General features: G+C 41.8%; 2 protein-coding genes across 7 annotated transcripts in view; one reads left to right on the top strand and one right to left on the bottom strand.

Moving 5' to 3' along the window:
- The first annotated feature begins 5,429 nt into the window (after nt 1-5,429).
- Nucleotides 5,430-12,273, top strand: IAH1 (isoamyl acetate hydrolyzing esterase 1 (putative)). The gene is made up of 7 exons (XM_063442186.1): nt 5,430-5,471; nt 6,912-6,963; nt 8,904-8,956; nt 9,808-9,956; nt 10,332-10,493; nt 11,150-11,271; nt 11,919-12,273. The coding sequence occupies exons 2-7, from the start codon at nt 6,916-6,918 to the stop codon at nt 12,105-12,107; spliced, it is 723 nt and encodes a 240-aa protein (XP_063298256.1). The 5' UTR covers nt 5,430-5,471; nt 6,912-6,915; the 3' UTR covers nt 12,108-12,273.
- Nucleotides 12,274-15,444: 3,171 nt separating this feature from the next.
- The window catches only part of ADAM17 (ADAM metallopeptidase domain 17), a 63,289-nt gene continuing 54,772 nt past the window's right edge, over nt 15,445-23,961 (bottom strand). For all 6 annotated transcript variants that reach the window (XM_063442178.1, XM_063442176.1, XM_063442180.1 and 3 more), the window contains exons 17-20: nt 23,869-23,947; nt 22,198-22,286; nt 20,493-20,549; nt 15,445-18,028 (exon numbers count right to left, since the gene is read on the bottom strand). In XM_063442178.1, coding sequence (XP_063298248.1) covers nt 17,681-18,028; nt 20,493-20,549; nt 22,198-22,286; nt 23,869-23,947 — 573 coding nt within the window. In that variant the 3' untranslated portion in view covers nt 15,445-17,680. The remainder of the gene's footprint in view (nt 18,029-20,492; nt 20,550-22,197; nt 22,287-23,868; nt 23,948-23,961) is intronic.

Genomic DNA, 23,961 nt, shown 5'->3' with positions numbered 1-23,961 from the left:
TGGCAGACAGCCTCTTTTCTCTCTGGCCCCATAATTCTTTGACCTTCAGAGATATGGAACCCCAGATACTTGACAGTTGGCAAACACAACTGAGCCTTCTTTCTAGACACCTTGTATCCTGCCTTCCAGAGAATGTGTAGTAGATCGTGCGTTGCTTGCTGACAGATTTCTTTTGTAACTGCTGCTATCAACAAGTCATCTACATATTGTAACAATACACACTCTCCTGGGATGGACTCGAAATCCAATAGATCTTGACTTAGGGCTGAACCAAATAGGGTAGGTGAATTTTTAAACCCTTGGGGCAGTCTTGTCCAAGTCATTTGGCGTTTTGAGCCCGTTACAGCGTTCTCCCATTGGAAAGCAAAAATACATTGACTTTCTGCGGCAATTCGGAGGCAAAAGAAGGCATCTTTGAGGTCTAAAACTGTGAAGTAAGTAGCCCCGCCCGGAATTAAAGCAAGCAGGTTATATGGATTGGGTACAACTGGATGTATACTAACAACCGCATCATTGACTGCTCTTAAGTCCTGCACAGGTCGATACTCATCTGTGCCGGGCTTTTGAACAGGCAGCAATGGGGTGTTCCAGGGGGAAGTACAGAATTTTAGGATACCATACCGTATGAACTTATCCAGGTAGGATTGTATGTTCTTCTTAGCCTTCTGCGGGATGTGATATTGTCTCAGGCTCACTGGATAAACCCCATGTTTAAGTTCAATTTTTATAGGTGGAATATTGCGGGCCAGTCCTGGTGGGTTGTTCTCTGCCCAAACTCCTGGTATGTTAAATAATATCTCATCACTCCTAGGGTTTTGGCTAGTCAACACTGTATAAAGTCGCCACTCTTCTTCCTTTGGTACGGATAAAGTCATAATACCTGAAGGTCCATTAAACTTTAAAGATGTTGTTCCATCTGGTAGGAACGTAATCTGCGCTTGTAATTTGGATAGCATATCACGTCCCAGCAATTGGACTGGACATTCAGGCATATAAAGGAATTGGTGTTTTACTACGTGGCCTCCCAATGTACAGAGTCGACTTTTAAGAACCGGTTTTTCAGCACTTCTTCCAGTTGCTCCTATCACAGTAATAGTCCTTCCAGATGGAGGAGCAACTAGATTAGTCACCACTGAATGTTCAGCACCAGTGTCGATCATGAACGCACTCCTTTTCCCCCCTATTGATACATCGACCATAGGCTCCGCTCGACCAAGGGGGATGGAGCCCGGTCGGTATCAATAGTCCTCCATGACCGTGTCAGCCAATCCTACGAAGTCCCTACCTTCTCTATCGCGGGACCTTTGCGCTGCTGGAATATATCTGTCTTCCCTAACACTTCCTCTGTTCCCATTACTCCCTCTATAACCATTACTCCCTCCGGGGCCTCCTCTACCTCTCGCTCTGCCTCTAAAGTTTCCGTAGCCTGCCCTGGGTAGGACCCTCTCGTACTGCTCTCTTTGCGGACATTCGTTCCTCCAATGCCCTTCTTCCTTGCAATACGCACACTGATCCCTACTCAAAGGCTCCCTACTCCATCTACTATTGCCTCTATCTGGGCCCCGTTTATCTACGCCTGCGATCGCTACCGCTAGCATATCAGCCTTTTTACGCATCTTGCGCTCCTCCTCTTTCTTGCTTTCTGTTTCCCTATTCATATAAACCTTATTAGCTACCTCCATTAGTTGGGTGATTGACATACCTGCAAACCCTTCTAACTTTTGTAGCTTGCGCTTAATATCTCCGTAAGCTTGGCTGACAAAGGCGGAGTTAACCATTCGGGAATTGTCTGCGTCTTCCGGATTAAAGGGGGTGTACAAGCGGTACGCCTCCAATAATCGGTCATAAAAGACACTGGGCGCTTCATCGCTTTTCTGGATCACCTCAACTGTCTTCGACATGTTAATGGCTTTCTTTCCTCCGGCTTTCATGCCAGCAATTATAGCGTCTCTATAGGCTCTGAGTTGAACCATATCAGCACCATTTACGTTCCAATCGGGATCAGTGTTGGGATAATGTGTTGCGGCCCATGCTGCTGGATTAGCTTGGTTCAAAGCACGGGCTCTATCCTCTAATGCTTTAATGGCTGCTTGATTTATTCTTGTCCTTTCCTCATTGTTAAATAAAGTCATTAATAACTGCTGGCAATCAGCCCATGTCGGATTATGTGTCTGTACTATTGAGGTGAACAGATCAGTCATGGCTTGTGGTTTCTCAGTATACGAGGAATTATGGGTCTTCCAGTTTAAAAGGTCGGTAGTGGTGAAAGGGACATATACGAAGACAGGGTCAGCGTGTGCCATTTGACCTGCGGCATCGATATAAGCTGACCCGGGATTTAAGCGAAGAGGCATCTGATAGTGCTTTAATTGTTGGGCACCAGTCAACTGTCGGGTTTGGATGGGGCTACGTAGGGAAGCGTCAGTCATGGGTTCCGGTCGGGGAGAGATAGGGCATGGGGATGTGGGAGGTTGGTTTTGGGAAAAGGTAGTGAATAGAACACTTCGGGCCGAGCTAGATGAAGCTTGACCGGAAGTCTGAAGTGGCGCCAAATCAGGATATTCGTTTCTAATGGGGGTGGGTTCTGGTTCCGGAAGGGGAGATTTAGTACGAGGGGGGGTGGATCCTGTACTGGAGGAGGAAGCGGAAGTGGATGAGGGTAATGAGGGAAGGGTTACAGGACTTCCTGCGTTTGCGTCACTTCTTCTTAACGGAAAGTAAGGGGGCGGCAAAGGAATCTCGGACTCAGGGGGCGTGTCCAAAATGGGCCTAACACCAGTCCTAGTGGACGAACAAGTCCTAGCTACCATGAGGCGACACTGCTCCTCGTGGCATGTCTGGAGCCATTTTGGCGAGTCATTTACGGCCTGTCTCCAACAATCAATATAAGGAAACTGGCCGTAAAGTTCAGGCCTACCTGATACAGCCACGTGTAAGCGCTGTACCAGAGTTGGATCCAAACTGCCACGTGGCGGCCATGCCGCAACCAAAGTAGGCCACTCCCTAGTGCACAAAGTGACCAAACGTACAGGAGACATCTTTACCCCAAAATCACAAATTTTAAATCCCTTTTTAAAATTCTTAACCATACATCCTAAGGGATCCGGAATCGTTGACTGCGACGCACCCATATTTAACAGTGGAACGTCGTCGACAACGATTACTATACACGCGTACTATTCAACAGTCACACCCGTTTCCTCTGGCAACAGCACCACGTGGTACGGTTACCAAGTGAAACGTACACAATAACAATAAACACTCAGGGAATTCCCATACACACACAGCTGCTACACCAGTCACTATATAATCAATATTATGCCCTTTGGCGTAACTACACAGTCACCCACGCTATAATTCTCTATATACGAATTACCCGTCTATAACACACCCAGTAACATCGTCTTTTACAAATAGCGGTTACAGTACGGTTAGCATAGGTCAAAGCACAAGTTAAGGTCACAATACAATTATTAGTGGTTATGGTGTTAAAACATGCAATGGACGACAATGATTAGTACTTATTATACAATGTCAGTAAATATACAGGGTTATGGTACCGTGCACTATAATACAGCAACACACTATTAACACTCTCGCTAGACGGCTGAGCTCGCGCTATCTAACAAGATATACACTTTACTAAAACAATCGTTAACACATTTACAATTCCCAACTAAACTATTGGCCAGTACCTTGAATGGACTACCTAAAACTATATACACCCGTTTTGGTTAGCCACACTGCCCAATCACCACATATACATAGCGAGCTAGAGAACCGAATTTACACAGGCGCCTCTTAGTCGTACTATCAAAAGTCTAGTGGGTTCCAAATTTACACGCCTTCCCACTTAGCCCAGATAGGATGAGAACTAGCGAACCGAATTTACACAGGCGCCGCTTAGTCTCCCGGTCCCTCCGACCTAGCGAACGTAATATACACCCTAGAACGCTAGTCTAGACAAGACACCGGTGTCCGGCTAGGGCTATCTTACACCAGGACCCCGCCTGACTAACCAAATCAAACGGTCTGACTAAAGAGCGTTCGATCGAGCGGTGCGCCTTCGCTCCTTCCCTCCGACAGAGGGGGCAGATACACAGATTCAAAAACCCCTTTGGGCCTACCGCACAATCGGTATACCCCTAGCGGGTCCTGCCGTCTAAAACAGCAGTTGTCTTACCTCCTCGTTCCTGAACCTGAGTTCACACTCATCGACGGGGACACCCCAGCACTTCTTACGTAGAGGCCGATGATCTCCTGGACAACAGACCAGTGGCGCCGAGACGAAGGGAGGTCCACGCAGAAGTTCAGGGGTGCAGCCGTAGAGAACGTGGGCAAAGATAGACCGTCTCACGCCTCTGCCTCTCAGCTACCGTTGAACGATGAGCTTCCCGGCCAATGCACCAAATGATACCGGAGAAACTGACGGAAGCCAAGCACAGAGAGATGGACACAGGTTTCTTCAGGAAGGAAGAGATTCTTTATTGGATCACCGATCGGGACTCAGAGGGACTAGCGTCACCAAAATACAGCAAAGTCTGAGTACTGAATACATAGAGTACATTCCTTATATAGCACTGTAGCTCCTCCCACAATTAACTACACCCACACATACCCTTAACCTATTTAATGAATAGAGTCTAAACTCATCCATCCGGTCTAACCACGTGGCTCATCTGATACAAAGGAGAGGGACGCGTAATTCCAGTTCTTACATTCCTGCACCTGGTCAGTACAGTGATGACAGTATCTTAGCTACGTGTAATTAACCAACTGATACTACAAACACATATACATACATATGCCTTGTGGCAATCTTAGCCTGCTAAACTTGTATTTTACTGGAATTACATCACATGTATATTAGTGTGTGTATCTGTTTGTCAAGGTGTTGATACGTTTGGTGGCTGTTGGGGAGAGGGGAGCAGTAGCTGGTGAAGCCACCTCTCTGAAATGCATTTTTGCAAGTTGAGATATCTGCTACAAAATTGTAAAAAGAAAATGTAATCGTACATTTTCATGTTTCTTTAAAGTTTCACCTTTTGACATAAATCTGAGAGAAAATAAGACTTTCCAGTCCCTGCTTTGTCTTGTGTTTTTACTGTGTTGGAATGTTAATTATTTACATTTTGGAGTCTATAAGAGTTTTTCACAGATTTTATCTTTATTGAAAATATCACGAGAGTAAATCCCCCCCAGGGGATGAATTAAGCGACATAACTCCCCCCCTGTGTAAACTGTAAACTATAAAGCAGGCTGTGATAACATTAATCCAAAGTATCTGGTGCTATTTGTTCACAGTGAGCTGTTCGTCTGTGTCCTTCCGCACACTATCACAAGCCCGCCTGAGCTTCCTGGACTTCACTGCTGGGTGTACTGGGCGTGGCCTGGTGTGATCACTTGACATCCTCTGTCCCCGCCCCCTACCGGAACTATTTCCTTGTGGTCTAGCTGCAGGAAGAGTCAGTGTGAGTCCTGTGATTTCATTATTCAGGGTCTTAGCGTGGGTGGGGGTAGTAACACAATGGTTTATTCCTGTTATATCTGTTAGTCATTTTCAAGGTTTGGGCTGAAGTTGAGTGGAGTGCTCCAGTGTCCATTGGTTAGCAAAGGGTTAAAAGGTTACTCCAAGCACCATAATCACTTCAGTGACTGTAAGTGGTTATGGTGGCTGCAGTCTGAATGTCCAGTGTTTCACTATGGAATACTGCAGGCATAGGCAACCTTTGGCACTCCAGATGTTTTGGACTACACCTCCCTTGATGCTATACAAGCATTATGGGTGTAATAGCATTAAGGGGGATGTAGTCCACAACATCTGGAGGGCCGTAGGTTGCCTGTCCCTGGATATCCCAGAGTGATTCACCGCCTGTAGCCCCATAGTGTGTTTGTGCGCATGCAGACTGTGTAATGTGTGCCAGGTTTGTGTAGTGTGTGTGTTTTTGAATGTGTGTGTATATTGTGAATATGTTGACGCTATATTAATGCCACGGACGTCGTTTTCAGAACAACAGTTCTACAGTTGGTGATTTAACTGCTCACTCTTTGTCCACTGAAAACACTTAGACTAGGAATTATTCATTATTAAAGGGACACTACAGGCGCCCAGACTACTTCATCTCATTGAAGTGGTCCTGGTGCAGTCACTGTCCCCTTATCTTTGCAGCTGAAAACACTGCCGTTTTAGAGAAACTGTAACGTTTACATTGCAGTGTTAGAACTGCTTTTAGTAGGGGTCTCCCAGACAGCCACTAGAGGAACTTCCTGCATTTACACAAAGTTTAGCACTGGATGTCCTTACGCTGTGCATGAGGACATCCAGTGTCTTTAAAAAAACTTATAGGAAAGCATTGGTTCAATGCTTTCCTGTGGGGAAGGTCTAATGCCGTACAGTTTTGTATTCCTAACAATATAGTGTTCCTTTAAACCATGGGTCCTCAAACTCCGGCCCCCCAGATGTTGCTGAACTACAACTCCCATGATTCTCTGGCTAGCTATGTAATTCAAAGAAGCATGGGAGTTGTAGTTTAGCAACATCTGGGGGGCCGGCGTTTGAGAACCCATGCTTTAAACCAATAAAATATCCCAATTACAGCCAATTACATTTCAAATGTAGGCGAACATTTAGGAAAATCTCCCAGTCTGTTATTGTTATATCTTCGCTATTATAGACTTTTGCCATTTGGATTTTGATTCACTAAAATTCACAGTTTACTGAATAAACCTGGCAGTCTTATTTTTATGTATAGAAATAGAGCAATTACCATGGAAACCAACAGAATATTCCTGTTGATTGCTTTACTTTTGCAACTTATAAATATCTCCCGATCTTGATTCCAGCAGCCCAAATTACACTAACCGGAACTTCAGATACGTATATCTTTTGGTTTTTCTCTTGTTCTCGATAGGGGAATGATTTCCTGGCCTCGTATCGTTTTGTTTGGAGATTCAATTACTCAGGTAAGTAACATTCTTCACAAATCCCTTTCTGTAGAATGTGTGTCATAATTGCAAATACTTAGTTTGGTTCAGAAGAGACTTCCAAGTTTGCTGTCTCAAAGATTGCTTTAAAGGAAGCAAAAAATAGATCATGTTTTAATGAAACGGCCTATTTGAACAACTAAAACTCTAGACTGCTAATCAATGATTTTCCAAATCCCCCAGCATTTCTATGCATTCCCACACATAACTGGAAATGATTCAAGCTTGGTCTGTAAAGGGGTTTGTTGTTCGGTCATGTTTTCTAAAGCAGATATTTTAACATGTAGTAGGGCACTACAAGGAAAATGTACTATGTACAGTTTGAATGCCATGTGAGGTCAGTTACATCAATCCGGAATAAATTACATTTGGTTAGTGGATTTCTCTCGGCCAAAACAATCTGTAGGTATTTCGAAGATATCGTGGACTGGGGAACCCTGGGTGTGGAAAAAATATATATATTCTATTTTACACAATAGGTTGGATAATACATCTTACTGGAAATAATACATGTATGCACTTTAAACACATGAAATTCAAGAACTAACTGTTCATTTGCTGCCTAGTATATCCTACCCCTTGACAGGTGCCATTGTAATGCTATAATCCATGTTATTTACTTCACCTGTCTAGAGATTTAATGTTGTGGCTGATCAGTGTGTATTACAATATAATAAATTGGGCTGAGTATAGTAAGTCATATGGACAAACCCTCACTACTGTAGGAGGACTTGGTGTTCCTGTTACAGGTTGTGTATATGAAAACTGTACCCTACAGAGGGGTCTAATTTTAATATGCAAAACATTTAGTATAGATACCCCAGATATTTGTGACCTACATTTGCCATGATGCCCAGCCGTTTAAAGATTAGCCACAGTGCTGTATTGGCTGTAGTGCAGGAAAACACAAGGAGGTCACTAGTGGCATCAATCATCTCATCACTCTCAACGTCACTTACATTGTGCATATTGCTTATTCTAGTGTTTTTGCAAACAAACATCTGCACTATGTCTGCATGCGTCCTATATGCCTGGCATTGCAGCCATGTGATTAAATAGTTTTTCAAATAATCAGAACTGGCCCAGTTCCCTAGTAATGGGGCAAACCATGGTTTGTCCCCTTACCTGGGTCCTCGCCGAGCCCTGAGGCTCACTGGAAGTCTTGCAATGCACTTCTGCAGAGCTGGAGAGGACAAGGCCTGGCCATCACCATTCATTGGCTGAGAGCGTCAGCTGACCACTCTCACCAATGAAAAAGTGTTAGTGCATAGATATATGCACAGAACTGATATTAGACAGCTTTGTACTTAAGGTCTGGGCTGGCTAATGATGCCCCAGTGATGCTGTCATAAGTGGAGTTACACCTCCGGCAGCAAAGGAGTTAAACTCTGTATGTGCAGTGTTTCATAGCCAAACGCTGTATATACGGACTCCAGGCACCATGACCACATTAAATCACTGCAGTGATCATGGTGCTTGGAGTGGCCCTTTAAGAATCAGCTGTACTTAATAAAATGTGTATTTTGCAATTAGACGTGCACAAATCCTTTTCTCTGCATTAAACAAATCAATTCCTGTCAAGTTAGGCCCAAATAAATTGAGCCGTCTATTATTTACGTTACAGATCGATTTGTTCGGGCTTAGATTAACAGGACTTTTGTTTGTTTCAGGTGACTTGTGCACAAATCTATCTATAATACTTGCAGGTTAAATTACTTATACAGAAAAAAAGAATAAGGATGTCAGACCCAGAACATGGTCGTATTAATAGAAATGCTGCTGTACACCCCAAAGTGTGTGCACAATACACATAATGGGAACAGCACACACAATGGTGACAATGAGGTTACCTGATGTAGAATTGTTACGTGTAGTAATACAGCCTATATAGTGACATGCTGACTGTTTCTTTGTTTTAGTTTGCGTTTGAAACAAATGGATGGGGGTCAATTCTCGCTAATAAGCTAATCAGGTGGGTGTAGCACAATATAAATGTGTATATGTCCTTATGTGTATGTGATTGGTGAACGTGGTTTATTTATAAGAAGATAGCATTGGGGAGAGCAAGGTTTTAAAGGAACAGTCAAAATGTAAAGCACTCTATGTGTCTGGAGTCGGGGGAGAAGGTAAGCTTGCAAAAGCCTGGGAAGGGGCTGTAGACAGCAAGTATTCAGATTTTGTAAGCAGTTTTCCCCCCCCCCAAAAAATAAAAAATGCAGGATAAATACATACATGTTTTCTATATGAGTAGATCTATTAAATACTCAAAGGGACACTATAATCATTTCATCTCCTTGAATTGGTTATAGTGCCTGGAGTGCCGTGGCACTGTCCCTCCATTCAGTGTTGCACCATGTTCAGGCAGAATGCCACAAAATAAGAGATCCCTAGCCACCCACAGTCCAGCCCCTTCTGTATGTGTAGCTAAGGCAGAGATTATACACTTCCTTGTTGTCATACCCATTCATACCGTCAGTTGGAGCTCTGACAGGCTAAAAGCAGTCAGCTGACACTCTCAGCCAATCACAGCTGCCCATTGCTGCTCAGGCTAATACTTCCTTATTAGCCAAAGGAGCACAGAGGGGATGGACTGCCAGGGACATTAAAAACTGTTTACTGCTGAAAGTAATTATAGTAACAGGAGACTCCAGACACTAGAACCAGTTTAATGAGATGAAGCAGATACAGTGCCTACGGTTTCTGTTTAAATATCCAAAATCTTTGGTATTTTCTTCTATTCATACCTTAATTGGGAGAAGGCGCCATAGATTATTCCAGAGATGATTATGGACAGAATTTTTGTTAATTTTGTTTTCCATGTAGGAAATGTGATGTAATAAACCGAGGACTGTCCGGTTACAACACAAGATGGGCTAAACTGATCTTACCCAGGCTGGTCTCCAAGGGCTGTCATGCTGGAAACACAGCCGCAGTTACAATTTTTTTTGGAGCTAATGACAGCTCCCTAAAAGGTATTACATCTCTTCACTTTGTATCTGTTATGTTACTGAACATCTGATAGATGTGGGCAAACGTATCCTGTACATAAAGGCCCCCTCTGCTCGGAACATGGGATAAGCAGAATCCTTCGATTCCGAATAGCTGGTAACCCTCTAATAAATGGAGGTTAATTTATATACTGTACATGTTTTTAACAATGATACCTTTTGCCATGTTATCTTGTGAGTCTGATTGTGTCAATTACCCCTACGGTCCGTATATGTATATAATTATACCTCCCCTGTCTAGAATTTCACTTTAATAATAAGGACATACTGAGGCACTCTGAAAGATACATTAAACAATATAATAATTGTGCTTTTTTTTCCCTTCTTTACATTAAATAGAAGAAAATCCACAGCAACACATCCCCTTGGAGGAATATGTAGACAATTTACAAAGTATGATACAATATCTAAAGTCTATTGACATTACTGGAGATAGAATTATCTTGATCACACCTCCTCCCCTTTACGAGCCAGCCTGGGAGAAGGAATGTCACCTAAAAGGTAATTCACACTTACTATCACTGCCACGTTTCTCTCCGACACTCTCACTAAAAGAGGGAGAAAGTGTGTGATTTCTCATCAGTGCAGTACTTAGGTTAGTATGGAGTAGAACCTGCCAAAAATGCATTACATGTATGCTGCGGCAACTAAATCACCATTATTTTATTCTCTCCCCCCCCCCTCCTCTCTATATATGTCCCTCACAGGATTGAATGAATAATCTAAATGATATAGTGTAAGCGTTGGTGTTTTAAAATACAGTGCAAACATGTAGAGAATGTTATGATGTGTGTGTGTGTGTATGTATATATATATATATATATATATATATATATATATATATATATATATATAGAGAGAGAGAGAGAGAGAGAGAATACACATGTAGAATATAATTGATTCCTGGGAGCAAAATATTTGGGGTGTATTTTTGTTCTGAACTGTAAAGTGTACCCCAGATATGAATATGAGAATGGGCAGAGAGACTGTGTGGTTATAGTGCTGCTAACTTTGATCATTGTGGTTAAAACATTAGTGGTTTAAATAACAGAATACGTTAGCTTTATTGCTTCTCAGAACAGTAGATTGCAGACCACTGACTGCAGTTCACCTGCACCTTCATCTATATCTGACCCCCGTCTATTCTCATTACTAAGGATGTAAACTGAATCGATCCAATGAAAGAGCCGGTGTGTATGCCAAAGCATGCATTCAGGTTGCCAATGAATGTGGAACAGAAATCTTGGATTTGTGGACTACAATGCAAGAAGGTGGCCAGGTAGGATGAGTAGTGATATCTCCTATATTGTTTTGGTTTGTTGTTTGTTTAAATAAAAATAAGGATGAATAAAACCAAAAACATGTCCCTAGAGAATAAGTGAATTCTAACTTAAGTGACTATAAGTCAGGGGTAGGAAACCTTTGGCACTCCACATGTTGTGGATACATTTCCCATAATTATTTTTTTTAATCATAAAGCTGGCAAAGCATCAGTGGACATGTAGTGAAAATCTGGAGCGATTAGGTTTGCCTACCTCAAGAGGTTGCACACATTGCCGTATATTGGGTCTTACCTGAAATTTTGACTACATTATTTCATATATCTCTAGATGTTGATGACTTACAACTCCCAGTATTCTTTGAATACAATAGATAATTCAGCAGCACATGGGGAGCAGATTTTCAGATGAGTACTTTGTGTCATGTATATCTCATGACTGTGTTGGAATTTCAAAGAAAGTCATTTAGCTATATAACAATGACATCCTCACTGTCACAATGCTGGTTTTCAACCTTTGTCACTCACGGGATTGAATGATTAATCTAAATGATATAGTATAAGCGTTTGTTTTAACATAAAGTGCAAACATGTAGAAAATGTTCTGATGTTCTGTAATTATAGATTTGTTTTCCTCTTCCCTCTAGGACTTTACACTATATCTCTCTGATGGGCTCCACTTATCAGATGAAGGAAATAGATTTGTGGAGTCCCAGCTGTGGCAGATCTTGGAGCGGAAAGCTTCAGATCTCCCTTTTATCCTCCCCTACTGGAACGATGTGGACAGTTTAAACCCCGAAGCCTCCTTGCTTCATGACAAGAAAACAGAGTCCTAGAATTCCATTGCAAATTCACAGGCATGGACTTGTCCTAGCCACCCATGCTCTGAATGGATACTTGGACACACTGGGAATAAGAAAGTGATGTCAATTATAGCAAACTACTGAAATTTAGTTTGTCCAATAATAAATTAAAAATAAGAGTGCAGCATTGCTATAGAATCACCTATCGAAGAGATTACACTGTTGGATAATGCAGAATGTAGGGATGCATTTGTTTTACTTTTCTGGAGTGATTGGAAACTAGACTAAATCGGTTTTCATTCAGTTCACCCGAATCAAGATCATTTTAAATCGACACCAGTATAAATAGATTTACCCCAGACTTACCTGTGGAGTCTTATTCAAAGAACTAGACACCAGAGGTGATTCTGGGTGAATCAAATAGTGTGTTAATAATTACTTTTCATATTTTACAGGTTCTAAATATCTTTACAGAGTGCCTCTCTATACAGACCACAGTCACCACACCTATCTGTGACGCCGGTTTCCAATAATACTGGTTACACAATACTCTGTACTCACTGGGTTCCATACTGAACTCAGACACCAGAGGCAATGTACTGAGAATTTGTGCAGATCACCATTTTTGGGCCTGTTTATTACTTTATTTTTTTAAATGTACAACACCAATGTGCTTTAACCCTTTGAGATCAAATCCTTTGTTGTCCTGATATCAGTGGTCCAGAAGGGGTGAATATTAAACGGTACTAACTAGACGCTGAGGCACAAAGTTACCAAAATGTATTTAATACTCTATAAATCCAATACCGAATAATATACCAGCCACAGTCAGCAAACATGACTTCTTACAAACTAGCAGATATAAAAAAAAAAAACAATGACCCAACATCTCACAATTAACAAGCATTCCTTTATTGTGCAAACAGCACCGGCGACAAGATATGACCAAAGTGCTGGCCTTTGTCAAACCTGAAACCTACTATCAAGCACCTCTGTAAAGGATGTTTATTCCTTTATAAAATAATACATTGTACCGCTTCTGTAGCACCTGTAGTTGGTTTTGGTTTGTTTAGTTTTTTTAAATTAAGACTTGTCAACTGAAGTAAAAAATATACATCTTTATAAAATGCACACACAATAGAAAATGCGCTCGACTTTTGCCACTTTGAGAACAATTAATTTTTTTTGTTAAAGAACATCAACACTTGAAATATCCGAATTACAAAAAGTTTGTATTAAAAGCATGTTGTAAGGCACAAATACATTTACAATTCTTAACCAAAAAAATTAAGTGACATTTACAGCAGTTCGCTATAGACTTTACAATACAATAACATCAGTGTTAGTCTGAAATTAGTTTGATTATAATTACAACGTGGATTTAACAATTGCTAATAAATGTACAGTACTTAGAATTCTATCCTTTGCGGGTGCGCTTGGGTACGGCGTACCGTGATAGTGGTTAGAGGGATACAAAACACAAAAAGCAAACGATTAATATTTTGTAAGAAATTTCATGTTACAAATTACAAAAACCATATACAACCAAATATATGAAAAACGGCAGGTGGGCGATAAGAGATATGTAATGTCAATTTTTGCTGATTTTTTTTTTAAAACTAAAAAAACATGAATGAATCAAAGACCTAGATGTTTAATACTGTGTAGAAATATTCACAAAAAATAATGCTAGCAATTCAACGCTCGTATAAGCTTTAAATGTGATCATTAGAATTCCTTTTAACCACTACAGGAAAAAGGTGTTGAAAGATTACACTCAAAATTGTCCTTGGTTTATCTTTCTGTGGTTTTCACCACTATAGATGTTCAGTATCCAAAATTCAAATAAATATGTGTATACACTTATGGGATCACCAAAGCCCGTTAACGGCCCATTATAGTTATCATACTATAGGATATTAGCAGCCTGTAAATTCCTGGAAAACATTACAAAAATATGACACAGAAAACGTGACGTGAATGCTCCTGGGTTCTGAAATCAGATGCTGCTGTGGAAAATGCGAGGCCGATTCGCACACACTAGAATGGGGACATCTGCAGGCAGCCATCTTTATACAAACTGAGGGTAGGCTAGCGAGTAAACCAAAGTTCTTTCCTCCCTTAAATACAACAGTTAAAGTGTGACTTGCAGTGAATTCAAAGACAATTTAAAAATGTAGGCCAAAATAAATGAACGGAATAAATAATGGACGTGGACATTTTTTTTCCAATTGTCTTTTGTGGCCTATAATATAAAATTCACTATGAATTCAAGGCAATTTACTCACAAATGAATAAACATGGCAGAGGGTTTTCAGGAAATGAAATATGCAGACACAAAAATGGAACATTGCGAAAACCATAGCCACTTCAATGCATTGTAACGATTATGTTACCACTAGTGCACTGGTGACCTAATATAAGGAGTCGACAATTTGACTTCTTAACTGGGGTCTGCAGGGTGCTGGTCGCCGACCATATGAGCCATAAACTCACTTTAGGCTAAGCATGGTGGAGCAGGGCTTTGTTCATTGGCTGATGGAAACCAGCTCAAGCTCTCTGCTAATGTGTCATCTTTCCAGAGCTAAATCCTGTTACGAAGAGCCAATGAAACTCAGAAAACCCCACTGCTTACATTTCGGGAGTGTGGGATGGGGGGGGGGGGGGGGGGGGTACTCCTGGCACCATAACCACTATGGCACATTGTCGTGGTTATGGTGCTTAGAGTTCCTTTGCCAATTGAAATAAACACACCTTCGTATTGACAGACGTGGTTTTGAATTAATAACGGTTAGTACAAGCTGCCTTATTCTAAAACCCCCTTTTCGTATAATTATAGCCCACTGAGAAATCATGCACGTGTAACAATTATGGAATATCCTCGTTTATTTTACTGCTGCAGAACACCCTGCACTTTAGAATGAAGCTGCAGGAAAAGATTGACGGTAAAACAAGTTAAAACTGTATTTTAAATTAGCTCCTTGGTGACCAAACAAACCACATCAATAACAATTACTGAATGAGGTATGTTAAAATATATACGTAGATATTACACGGGTGGCAGGGTGAACCCATTGGTGGAAGGGGGTGTAATGAGCAATTAAATCTATTTACCATCAACTTACCTCCAATACTTCGTGAATAATTTGGTTTATTTTACCTCTTAAAGGGACACTTACTTCCCAGTATTTTTACTTATCCCCTATAGCAGGGATAGGCAACCTTCGACACTCCAGATGTTGGGGACTACATCCCCCATAAGGCTGGCAAAGCATCATGGGAGGTGTAGTTCAAAACATCTGGAGTGCCAAAGGTTGCCTATGCCTGCCCTATAGTTAGCAAAAATGTTTGTGATTAAAAAAAATAAAATTAATGTAGATATTCGCACCACTATACTAAACTCTTTAGCTTTTCTGGAATGCCTTAGACGTGGCTCCCTGTCAATCCTGATTATACATGTTGCCTATTGAACAAAGAGGAAGAGGACAAACCGAAACATTGTTTCTCTGCTCATTTGAATTGTGTGCACTGCCTGTGCCTGGACTGCACTGGACACCAACTGCAAAATGTAAACACCAGATTCATGTTCTGTTCTGTTTTCTTTAAAATGTAAAACACAAATTATGATTATCAAGGTTTTATTTAATGGTGTCATTTCTAGAGGAGTATTCCAGTGACTGATTATGTCACAGCAATCTAGTCTTTATATATCCTCTATCAAGATGGAATTTCCTGATACAAAATACGGCTCATGCTAGCTACCTTACAGTCTATAGTGACCAGCTTGCAGTTATGATCATGGCAGGGAATGGCACTGGTTTTTAAAAACGTTAGTGTACTGTCAGACAAAGCAGGATTCCTTCAATGGCCGCACTATGTTGGAATTATTGTTCTATAATCCCGCCGAGTACATTTTATTATTACTCAAAATTTGGGGAGGGGGAGGGAAGCAAGAAAAAAAAAAAAAAAAATCACATATCAGGAGTGGACAGTTTACCTTTTAGTGGGTTAAAGCACAACGGTAAAAATTGAGGTTAATACAATCCACCCTGACCCAGATTAAATAAATGCAATATTAGAACGCATCAGTCTAACGTTGTATAAAAGTTTATCGTTCCTCCAGTCCTACTAGTATATCAAGGCAATCTGTAATGGAAATTATGAACTTAAAATCCTTTGTACAGTGCACATACTGAGAGGTCACTATTATACTGTGCAAGAAGAAATCAAAATGATATAGGCACATTAACTGGACAAAAAATATGCAAACCACTAGATGGGGTAATAGAGGATTCATTAAAGAAAACAATACATCAAGACAACTGGGAGCGACACAAGACGCAAATCTTAATTAAGGCTATGTTTAATGGTAAATAGATTTAATGATTTATTTTAAAGTGCGCACTGAAAATTTAAGAAGAGGAGACACTTCTGGATAAAGTTGTGAATGTTCTTTGTCCTCTAAGTGATCAGTCAATAAGAAAAGTAAACTAGAGAGGAAAAAAAACGTGTCAGGAGGCTTTAACCTCAGCCCAGCCACAATAAATCATAGAATTTAATTTAAATCAGCTCTGCAGTGGTCTCATTCAGGCTTGGTCAATAACTGGGAAATGGTCAAACATCAGGCTTTGTGGTTATGCAAAATGAGTGAAATGAAAAACAGCATCCAGGATTTTGCCAAACAAGATATTAAGAAAAGCATGTAACGGGGCGTATAAAAAAAAAGCAATGAAATTCACACACAGTCAGCATAGAAAAGCATATATAGGAATGTTCCCTCTCTCTATTTTACAAAGTGCTCTGATATTTGGCAATTGATGGCTTCTCTGGAATCTTGTTTGAATATTGACATAACTTGAACTCCCTTAGGATAAGAACAGAATTGACACACTGAATGCCCACAAGCAATTAAAGGGTTATGACGGATGTGCTCGCCCATGGCATTCCAGCTATGGATTGAGAAGCAAAGCCCACCATTCTTGGGCATCACCATCTGTTGGCTGAGAATGATGGGACTTTTAGTCCAAACTGAATAACCCTGCTATTAAGGATCACTCTACAAAGGCACAAAGACATGAAGCAGACAAATGCTTGTTAAAAATTACACTACCATTCAAAGACCCAAACAAAATCACAGCTTATAACTATATTCAGTAAGTGTGCAGCACATTGAAATGATTGTTTTATCACCCAAAAAAAGCGGACATCTTTCCAGATCTTAATTTTTCATTCTCTTGGGTTAACCAGTTTTATAGCTTCCTCAGCAAAGGAAAGTGGGGCACAGACTTTAAAGTACTCAATAAAACAGGTGTCCAGTGTAAAAAGGACTACAACTCCCATCAGCCACAAAGCAAGTGGCTGCTAAAGGATGAGAGATGTAGACCTTAAACAGCTGGAGGCCCACTTATAGCTAACCCAGCAGCAACTGGAGTGCAAGTTCCATAAGGAATAAGGGCTGGCTTTGATGGGGCTTAACCATAATGATAAGAAGCTCTTCACATTTCCTCTGATGTCACACTGTTTTGGTCTTGTTTCCACCCACAGTTAACCTGCCTAGCTTTTAGGACAAATGAAATGATTGTCTAAGTTGCCTACGGGGTGCTGGGTCAACACTCAGTCTCCTTGCTGTCCACACGACATTGCCGCTGTAATCTGAAGGAAGAGGCCTTCTCACTCCTAATTACAGGGTGATCAGTCAGATCCTCAAAGGACTTTGCTGGAGAGCCACTAGCAGGAAAGGGGTCCTCGTCAAACTGATCATCAAGGTGAGAATCCGTGCTTGGATCCTCCTGTATAGTATCCATTCTTTGGTGGTCAGACTTGCAGGCCGAGGCAGAGGCTGGCGCAACCGGAACCTGCTGCAGTGACTGGAACCGGGGAGTGGGTTGGGAGGAAGGAAATGGCTTCACTATCCGCACTGGAGCAGAGTCCATACTGCTCATCATCTCCGCATTCTATTTCCACATTAATCAGCAACAGAGAAAAGTAGGAATAATGAATTGTTATTCTTCAAAATAAAGTTTTATTCTAAAGGCATTCTACAGAGGTGGCACTTCTAATAAAATATAGAACCATGCAAGCCAGAGCTGGCATTGCTAATATAGAACCATGCAGGGCAGAGCTGGCATTGCTAATATAGAACCACGCAGGGCAGAGCTGGCGCTGCTAATATAGAACCACGCAAGCCAGAGCTGGCGCTGCTAATATAGAACCACGCAAGCCAGAGCTGGCGCTGCTAATATAGAACCACGCAGGGCAGAGCTGGCATTGCTAATATAGAACCACGCAGGGCAGAGCTGGCGCTGCTAATATAGAACCATGCAAGCCAGAGCTGGCGCCGCTAATATAGAACCACGCAGGGCAGAGCTGGCACTGCAAATATAGAACCACGCAGGGCAGAGCTGGCGCTGCTAATATAGAACCATGCAGGGCAGAGCTGGCATTGCTAATATAGAACCACGCAAGCCAGAGCTGGCGCTGCTAATATAGAACCATGCAGGGCAGAGCTGGCACTGCAAATATAGAACCATGCAAACCAGAGCTGGCGCTGCTAATATAGAACCACGCAAGCCAGAGCTGGCGCTGCTAATATAGAACCACGCAGGGCAGAGCTGGCATTGCTAATATAGAAGCACGCAGGGCAGAGCTGGCGCTGCTAATATAGAACCATGCAAGCCAGAGCTGGCGCTGCTAATATAGAACCATGCAGGGCAGAGCTGGCATTGCTAATATAGAACCACGCAAGCCAGAGCTGGCGCTGCTAATATAGAACCACGCAGGGCAGAGCTGGCACTGCAAATATAGAACCACGCAGGGCAGAGCTGGCATTGCTAATATAGAACCACGCAGGGCAGAGCTGGCATTGCTAATATAGAACCACGCAGGGCAGAGCTGGCGCTGCTAATATAGAACCACGCAGGGCAGAGCTGGCACTGCTAATATAGAACCACGCAAGCCAGAGCTGGCGCTGCTAATATAGAACCACGCAGGGCAGAGCTGGCACTGCAAATATAGAACCACGCAGGGCAGAGCTGGCATTGCTAATATAGAACCATGCAAGCCAGAGCTGGCGCTGCTAATATAGAACCATGCAGGGCAGAGCTGGCACTGCTAATATAGAACTACGCAGGGCAGAGCTGGCATTGCTAATATAGAACCATGCAGGGCAGAGCTGGCACTGCAAATATAGAACCATGCAAACCAGAGCTGGCGCTGCTAATATAGAACCACGCAGGGCAGAGCTGGCGCTGCTAATATAGAACCATGCAAGCCAGAGCTGGCGCTGCTAATATAGAACCATGCAGGGCAGAGCTGGCATTGCTAATATAGAACCACGCAAGCCAGAGCTGGCGCTGCTAATATAGAACCACGCAGGGCAGAGCTGGCACTGCAAATATAGAACCACGCAGGGCAGAGCTGGCATTGCTAATATAGAACCATGCAAGCCAGAGCTGGCGCTGCTAATATAGAACCATGCAAGCCAGAGCTGGCGCTGCTAATATAGAACCACGCAGGGCAGAGCTGGCACTGCTAATATAGAACCGTGCAAGCCAGAGCTGGCACTGCTAATATAGAACCACGCAGGGCAGAGCTGGCGCTGCTAATATAGAACCATGCAGGGCAGAGCTGGCATTGCTAATATAGAACCACGCAGGGCAGAGCTGGCGCTGCTAATATAGAACCATGCAAGCCAGAGCTGGCGCTGCTAATATAGAACCACGCAGGGCAGAGCTGGCGCTGCTAATATAGAACCACGCAGGGCAGAGCTGGCATTGCTAATATAGAACCATGCAGGGCAGAGCTGGCGCTGCTAATATAGAACCATGCAGGGCAGAGCTGGCGCTGCTAATATAGAACCATGCAGGGCAGAGCTGGCGCTGCTAATATAGAACCGTGCAAGCCAGAGCTGGCACTGCTAATATAGAACCACGCAGGGCAGAGCTGGCGCTGCTAATATAGAACCATGCAAACCAGAGCTGGCGTTGCTAATATAGAACCATGCAGGGCAGAGCTGGCACTGCTAATATAGAACCACGCAGGGCAGAGCTGGCATTGCGAATATAGAACCATGCAGGGCAGAGCTGGCATTGCGAATATAGAACCATGCAAGCCAGAGCTGGCACTGCTAATATAGAACCACGCAGGGCAGAGCTGGCGCTGCTAATATAGAACCATGCAAACCAGAGCTGGCGCTGCTAATAGAGAACCACGCAGGGCAGAGCTGGCGCTGCTAATATAGAACCATGCAGGGCAGAGCTGGCGCTGCTAATATAGAACCACGCAGGGCAGAGCTGGCATTGCTAATATAGAACCACGCAGGGCAGAGCTGGCATTGCAATCTACATAAACAGAGCGAACACTGACAAAGCTTTCCAAACTTGTGCAGATAAATAGATAGGAGAAGTAATGATAACTTACGCTGGGTAAAAATAAAGATTTGGTGTTTTCTTCATATTGCCTGTCCAGTTTCTTATCCTAAGAAATTGAGAAATGAAAATATGTTGATCACTAACAGGAATTCAATCATATGAACATCAAAAGAAACAATATTATTAAAAAAAAATATCCCATTAGTGACATCACAGCTCAGTAGTTGTATACATTAACTATTATAATGAAATAATCAACATATTATAGCTTGTTATTACCGTAAGACAATTTGAAGAGTGTAAAAAGAATTATTAGACATCGAATAAGAAGCAGCACACTATAGTTATGAGGGCTTGAAAGAGTTAACCTTTATGCACAGTGCACAGGAGCGATAAAGTTATTTCGTGCTCAAAGTGTCGTTCTCTAGGGCTATCAAACTGAATCCATTTGCAGCATGGTTGCTATTACATTTTTCAGCATTCTTACCAATCTGATCTGACAAACACCATCAGACAGACGTTTATTGGATAAGACAAGAGAGACATAAAATTGAAAATTCTGAAACTCGCATCCTACCCAGCAACCAAGATTACACACTGCACCACACATCAACATGACAATCATATGAGAAAGCAAGCAAAGCTGGCCTTTAAGCTATGGGTTCATAGGAATTAAAAATTGTGACTACAAAATAAAAAATTAGGTTTAAAAAAATATATATTTTAAAGTATTAAATTAAACACTACAGCGTTAGGAACACAAACATTTCTATTCCTAATGCTGTAGTAAGCTGTAGCTTTTTAGGTGTCTGGCGCCATCCCCAGATCCCTCCGAGTGTATGGAAAAGTTACATTTACTTACCTTTTCTCCATTGCCGTGCTGCTCAATCTACGGCTGCCTCGTCTCTTTAGAGAAGATCATCAATCTTGATGATCTCAGCAATTCAAATGTCTCAGAAAATCCCTGCACCAATTAAATGCTGCTCTAGGAGAACTTGAAAAGCAAGTTTGACTCCGTTCTCAATGCAAAAGTGCCTCTAGTGGTTGTAAGGACGACAGCCACTAGAGGTGTGTTAAAGGGACATTATTCAGCTCAGTGCAGTGTCCCAGACCCTTTTAGTCATGCAATATTAATTATTGCAGTTCCAGAGAAACAGCAATAATTACATTGCAGGACTAAGCATGCCTTGCTAGTGGCGGTCAACCAGACAGCCACTACAGGCACTTTCTGCTCTGCATGAGGACATCCAGCGATAGTAAAATCCCATAGGAAAGCATTGTATCAATGCTTTTCTATTTCTAGGGCCTAGTGGGTTTGTGACGCTTGCCACACATGTGCATTAGCGATAAAACACCACCCAGGAGGCGTTGCAGGAAGTGGAGCGCCGATGCCAGCATCAAGGGAGATTGGCAATGGAATCGGGTCAGTGCAGTAAGGGTTTATTAATCCTTACAGTGCCGGGCAAAGAGAAGTATAGTGTTCGGAAAACATCTTTGTATTCTTAACACCATAGTATCCCTTTAACCCTGCAATGGAAACATACAGGTCCACTGCACCGTGACCTCTTTAAATCAAGTAACTGATCTGATTGCCCTAAGTGGCTCTTTAAAATGACAACGAAATAATAAAATATATTATAAACATATAAATATTTTCCTGCTAAAAGATTACACTTTTTTTTTTTTTTTTTTTTTAACTGTAGTATAAAGTTTACATGACATTGTGCACAATGTACGATATGACTCTTACTTACCACACAATGGACAAGAATACTCAGCGGAATCCAGAATACCAAAGAAAATACAACGACAGAGCCTACAATATTATCTGCAAGGAACTTTCCTGGAGAGAAACAAGAAAATCTCTAATTTAATCCATGATTATCACAAATCTTATTCATTGAAACCACTGCTCGATAACAGCATCCACAGGTCTTTTCAGACTGCTAAACAACCACCAAATGGCTGGGAGTGATGAGAGCTGTAATCTAGAACAGAACACAGGCCCGATCATGCTTAGCAGTTACTTCTTTGACATGTCTTTATCTTTAAAACGAACCCTCAGAAAAATCCTCTCTTGTGTATATATATTTTTTGTGTGACCCTGTCCCCAACACTATAAATTAACCAATAAATGGCAATGTTTAGGCCAAACAGCAAAGTGAGAATCCTCGCAGACTGGCCTAAAATGTGAAAATTCTGCAATTTGTGAATTCACATTAATTCACGGTTTAGTTACTAACCCTGCATAATGGTGTGTGAATTTAAGATTTACTACTTAGGCTCAGCTTTGCCAAGATAAAATAGGTCCCATTAAGCTAACGTCCCTAACCAGCTTACCCGAGTGTGAGAATTGCAGATAGAAATAAAAAAATAAAAAAATGTTCCCAGTGTAAATGTAACCAAGAGAGTCATATGTTTAAGGGTCACACAAGGTGGTGGCTAAATATTGATGATTATTCTCTTTGGAGGTGTTCTCGTAGAATGTGGGAGATGCCTGTAGATAATAGGGTCCTTCTACCGAGAACCCTATTATCTATTTATTGGATGTGAGATGGGAAACCAGTTAAGTCCAGATAATGTCCTAGGGACAAAATCACCCAGCAACACAGCACTCACATAGATGGCAAATAGCAGACAAATTACATGCAAAGATTATGCCAAAATAGCAAAGCTGGAAAAAAAAATTCCAATTAGCCTGACAAATTGAAGCTAAAGCTTGCACATCCAGGAACAGAGGCGGAAGGGTTTGTGAAGAAGGGGTGGTCTGTAAATGTAAAAATAAATAAATAGAAATTATATAAACACACACACACACACACACTTCCTAGCTGGAATTTAAAAGGGCACTATAAGCTTAATGAAGCAGTTTGATGTATAGATCATGTCCGTAATGTCTCACTGCTAAATTTCTTGCCATTCAAGAGTAAAATTAGTTTGGTTATGCAACCCTGGTCACGGCTCTCTGCATGTGACCTACACAGACTTCCTATACACTTCCTGTAAAGAGAGATCTAATGTTTAAACTTGTTTTATTGCACAGTGTTTTTAACTCAGGATTATGTCCTGCAATGTAAAAAGCATGCGAGAGCCTTCAGATTCCTCCCGTGTGTGTTTAAAGTTCAATCAACAGAGCAGGAAATAAGAACTTCTAAATTAAACACACTGATGTTACATCCGAAATGAAACTTTTTTTTTCTAATGCAGGCCTAGTGAGAGCGTGATACAGACAGGGGAAGTGTGGCTAGGGCTGCATAAACAGAAACAAAATAGATTTCACTCCTAATTGGTAGAAAACTGAGCAGTGAGACTGCAGGGGCATGATCTGTACAACAGCTTCATTGACTTAAAGTTGTTTTGGTGCTTAGAGAATCCCTTTAATGATAAAGTTTAGTTACAAAACAAAATTACAAAAACAAACATACCTAGCATGTTGATGCTGAGCTTGTCAATGAAATCCCATATCCTTTCGATCACATCTTGAACTTGCTTTTCGCACTTCCCCTGTGTGAATAGGG

The sequence above is a fragment of the Pelobates fuscus genome, chromosome 2 (assembly GCF_036172605.1).
Source record: "Pelobates fuscus isolate aPelFus1 chromosome 2, aPelFus1.pri, whole genome shotgun sequence".
Classification (NCBI taxonomy): domain Eukaryota; kingdom Metazoa; phylum Chordata; class Amphibia; order Anura; family Pelobatidae; genus Pelobates; species Pelobates fuscus.
Note: the sequence above shows the minus strand (reverse complement) of the source record. Positions and strands in the feature narration are given on the sequence as shown.